Source organism: Penaeus vannamei, chromosome 14 (genome assembly GCF_042767895.1).
Source record: "Penaeus vannamei isolate JL-2024 chromosome 14, ASM4276789v1, whole genome shotgun sequence".
Lineage (NCBI taxonomy): Eukaryota > Metazoa > Arthropoda > Malacostraca > Decapoda > Penaeidae > Penaeus > Penaeus vannamei.
In genome coordinates, this window is record NC_091562.1 from 6,132,440 (window position 1) to 6,137,439 (window position 5,000).

General features: G+C 34.4%; 1 protein-coding gene across 2 annotated transcripts in view; it reads left to right on the top strand.

The window, feature by feature from the left end:
* LOC138864006 (sulfhydryl oxidase 2-like) overlaps positions 1 to 2,985 on the top strand; it is a 16,718-nt gene extending 13,733 nt beyond the window's left edge. For both annotated transcript variants that reach the window (XM_070129651.1, XM_070129652.1), the window contains exon 7: positions 529 to 2,985. In XM_070129651.1, coding sequence (XP_069985752.1) covers positions 529 to 622 — 94 coding nt within the window. In that variant the 3' untranslated portion in view covers positions 623 to 2,985. The remainder of the gene's footprint in view (positions 1 to 528) is intronic.
* Positions 2,986 to 5,000: the final 2,015 nt, after the last annotated feature.

Here is a 5,000-nt window from a genome sequence, read left to right on the forward strand (position 1 = left end):
CATTTGTAATATTGTAATAGAAAAGACTAATTATTTGAAAGTTGTCTTCCAAGGTGAGATTAACTTGCCAGTTTTTTTCTCTACACTAACTTTAGCATTATAACATGACTGATATTTTTACTATTACATGAAATAGAGAAAAGAAAATTCTTTGTAAGCGGTAGAGTGAAAGTTCATATCAAGAAGCTATGGTCTAAGTATCTATTAAAAGAGATTTTAGACGAGGGTATCTTCCCAAACACAGATTTGGTCCTGTGATTATGAGACTTATCATTATGAACCCAAGAAAGTAAAATGCCACTGCAGTTTTTTATGTGCTAAATTAACTGCTCTTGGGTGCTTACTAAGAAAATATACTTCTTGTTGTCAGTGTACTTCCTTATTCACAGTAGAGTAGACTAGTCTTTATAAACCTATGATCATTCAACACTGCTTCTTTTGTGATTCCATAACAATTTTTCTCTACTCATGTATTCTTTACAGGTTTATTTGATATTAATAAATCATAAATTTTACTTCAACATACAGCAGTGAGGGGCTGAAGAAGTACCTGAGTGGAGCACATGAGGATATAATTGCAAGGGTCCACAGTCACCTTAAGCAAAAAGAGGCAGCATGCTGAGAAATGTTTTAGAATTGGTAATGGATGGAAGGAAAGATCTGCCTCTGAGAAACCAAAGTTCTGCTCGCTAGAAAATTAGTAAATTCTTATTAAATTCCTATACGTGTGTACTGGTCATAGGTGGTGGTCGGTGTATAAAGTATCCACATTTGATTAATTTTTTTTTTAATTACTTTTTAAAATAAAGCAAATTATATAAATCATTGCAAAGTCAATATGCTTGCTTTCTTCTTTTTGTTTCTTTTCTTCTTTTTATTTAATTGATATTTCTGATACATTTGTCCATTACTCTGCTCTTCCTGGCATGTGGTTGCTTCCTTTGATATGCTTATGCTAATAGGTTTTCCGATGCTTACACACCAGCGACTCCATTTTTTACCAATTTGCTTGTCTTCTCGTGAATGAATGTTGTCTTTCTTATTCGACTGTCCTTTGATCTCTGTTTATTTTGCCTTTCGTATGCACAGGACAAAGACATGAAATATATGTGATAATTTATAATAACTGAATTAGGTGTATTTTTATAGATTGTTCCAAGTGCACAGATGTTGAAAATCTTTGTTGTTGTATAGGTATCAATAATTATTAGCAATGATATATCCAGGGAACATACAAGAAAATTATGCTTGATTTTTAGTACCTGATACACAACATGGATTATTGTGGAAATGTTGATATTGTAATTTAAATTATCCGTTATTACAGCATGATTTTGTAGATGAATTTTAGGTATGTATAAAATGCATACAGAAGAAAAGACTTACAGAAAAAATAATATAATTAATATTTCTCAAAATCATATCAATCTGTATTTTTGTATTGTTTTACAGTTAAGCATAGGTAAGCCAAAATCTACTATATATGATAGAGAAAGAGGTCTTAAACATTATCATAACTTAGATTAATAGACATTTCTTTCTTTCTATATTAAGTACTATCAAGTGTCTTGGCTAATGAATGCTGAAAGGTAGTTCTAAAATTTTAAGCAGGTTTTTACATTTTAAAAAGTGGCTGGTAACATCATTAAGGGCTGTTTGTGTTCTGTGTTGATAAACATTTACCGTGCTGTTTCGAATCTACACCATGAGCAGTTGTGTGAATTGATGTAGATTAATTTTTAACTACTGATGGTGAGCATCATCAAAGTACATGATTTTAAATGAGTTTTATCCTTATCCTGAAGTAAGTAAAATATTTTTGATAAATACTTAAAATATTAAGAAGATAAATTTTCCATCCTTTTTTCAGTGTTGTGAGCTTCCTGCATAAGTTTCTTACTTTTGCAAGCTTATATTTCCTAATATTTGATATTGTATGTTCATGATTCATTTGATTATTTGTAATTGTTAATGCAGCTGCATTATTATTATTATTACTATAATTATTATTACTATTATTATTATTATTATTATTATTATTATTATCATCATCATAATCATTGATATTAATATTAATATTATTACTATTATTAATATTACTATCATTATTATCTTTATTACCATTATTATTATTATTATCATTATTATTATTATTATTATTACCATTATCATCATTATTACTACCATTGTATTGACTATTACTATCCCTGTTGATGTTTTTATTACTGCTATTTCTGTAGCTATTATTATTATTATCACAATGATTAATATATTAAAGATATTATTGTACTATATTTGTTATTGTTATCATTATTTTATACATTCCAAAAATCTATTAAATGCCTTTTCAATCCTAGTTGTATTTAACCTCTTAGAAGTAGGGAATATGAAGTTCTTAATGAAATAACAGACCTCTCTTTGTTACAAGAGGAAATTCTTTATTATAATACATTTTGAAGTTTTGATTAATTTGATTTTGCATATTAATAATAATTACTAGGCTTTGGAAACACCGTGAAACCTTTTTGCAATGTTAGATTTCATTTCTTATATGATTTATATTTTAATGCAGGTGGAAGAAGTCCTGTGTTCTGAAAATATTTATACATATATTATTGATTACATATTATTGTTGTTAACTCATATCTCGGCAAGCCAGTTCCTCTAATTGGGACTTCAAATATAATTGAGAAATAAAGATTGTTGTATAAGTACGAGACCAATGTAGTTAAAATTGGAAAATATAATGCCTATGCTTTCCAGCTAGATAATTTGAAATGGTAAATGCTAAAGGAATCCTAATACAATATAATGATTTCTTGAAAGGTGATTAATCTTTTGATTTACTTACCAATTTACTGCATGAACTATTCCTATAAGCCTTATGTAATGAATAAGGCAGTATCAGCAGTGCTTTGTTTATATTTTTTATTCAGATTAAAACAAACATGGAAAAAATATATATTAATAAAAATTAAAATCATTTTTGGTAATTTATTAAACCTCATTTTTTCTCAATCCCTTGCTCCTTGTTGCTGTAGAGGGATGAAGAGACCGAGACAGATCCAATGCCCTCAGTTCAAGTAATTTTGCACAATCTTTTCTTCTCCTTTCCTTTTCCTTATCCTCTCCAATCCCTTCCTCTGTCCAATTCCTAAGGTGCCAGTCATGAACAGCCTCTGCGATCCATGGGCACAGTTTACCTTTGATTAACTCCTCTTGTCTACCAACCCCTGACTCTCCTTTGAACATGGCTTTGACCACTGCTACTACACCTCCCTCCTCATCACCTGCTGTCAACTTGACCAATCCTAAAACATTTAGCCAGATTTTAACTCTACCTTCAAGTGAGTTAAAATCTGACTCAGTATCCTCCACCAATCTTATGCAAAATCGTCTCTATTTCCTGCATCCTCCTCCCTTAACACAATTCAACCTTGTTGCCCTTCCCCCCACCATACTTTTTGAGTACTCTATTTAGCCCAGCTAAATGAGGTCAATTTTTGGTGATTCCCCCTACAGCCCCTTACAACAACAATACCCTACTTTTCCAATAATGTCTCCAATAACAAGTAGGCAAAGTCTCCTTCCGATCACTTGCGCTTTGTCACATTTGAATGTGAATCACAAGCCCATGCAATATCTACCCTGGTTGACTTCACTGATAAATTTATTCTTGCTCAACCCCTCTCCTCCCATACTACATGCACCGGAACTGTTTCCATCTCTCAAGCTGACTGCCCTGTCTACAACAAGAATTGGTCAGACTGTGAAGGCCTAATTGCCTACCCTACTGACCATGATGCAGTGTCAGTACACTATTCCTCTTAGAGGCTGCTGTAAGTCCCACGTCAATATTACCAAGACTATCTTCCATAGACATGACCTTCCCCATTAAGGTCTATCTCGACGGAGAATCTTGTCATGTCAGACCACCTCGACCTCCCACCCATCAATGTCAGAAATGTTGGCATTTTGGCCACCTTGCAAAGCACTGTCACTCCAAGGCTCACTGCCCTTCGTGTGCCCAACCTGGTCATGGCCATTCAAATTGCCCTGCACAAACGTACATGTGCCAATTTCCGTGGCTCGCATATTGTAATTTATGTTACCCTACCTTCAAGTTTGAGTCTTAATTTACGAAGGCAGGAGGCACACCAAAAAAGTTTTTCTGTCACTCCCTACTCCAATACTACCCATCACTCCACTCCTCTCCCCTCTACCCAAACTGTCTCAACATTTTCAACAGTACCTCTTCCCCCAACTCCAGGCCTTCCCATCTCTACTTTCCCTATCTCCCTATCAAATATTTTTTTTCCATTCTAAATACAGATATTCCAATATCCACAAATTCCTGTGCCGCCTACTCAACCCCTTGCCCATCCGACCAGACAAGCTAAACGTTCCAGCCCATCTTTACCTACCATCTTCACCTACCACATCCACATTTTCTACTCCTCATATACCTAACTCCTCTTCACCTTATAAAAAATCCTTCATTTCCCAAACCTCCCCACCCACATCAATCCAGAAGCTCTTGAGGACATTCGAAACTCCGTAAGTATGGCCCAAGAAAAGGTTCCTCTCCCTCACCCATCCTCCACTTCCCCAATCCCCATTCCGTCTACTTCCAAAGTGACTACCGACATCCATCCACCCCATTCTCATATACTCCCTACTCCTTAAGACAACCTCCAGTGCAGATTCTAAATTATAGTTTTACATCGTCCCCTCACGTTCTATCTCCTCTATACTGGTCCACCAAAAAATACCATATACTATGCCTCACTTTCAAACCACTGTCCTCTGCACAATTAATCTTGTCTTTCTTCACCATTGGATTACAAATACTTTGATATATACACTCAATTTTAATCCCTTGATCTTTCCCCTTGCTCTCCTTCCCTTCGCTTAGACTTTCACTGGTCATTTCTAGACCATTTTCATTACAGTGATCACTTGCCAATTCTCCCTTCTCCTCCTTCCTGTATCCCAATTCC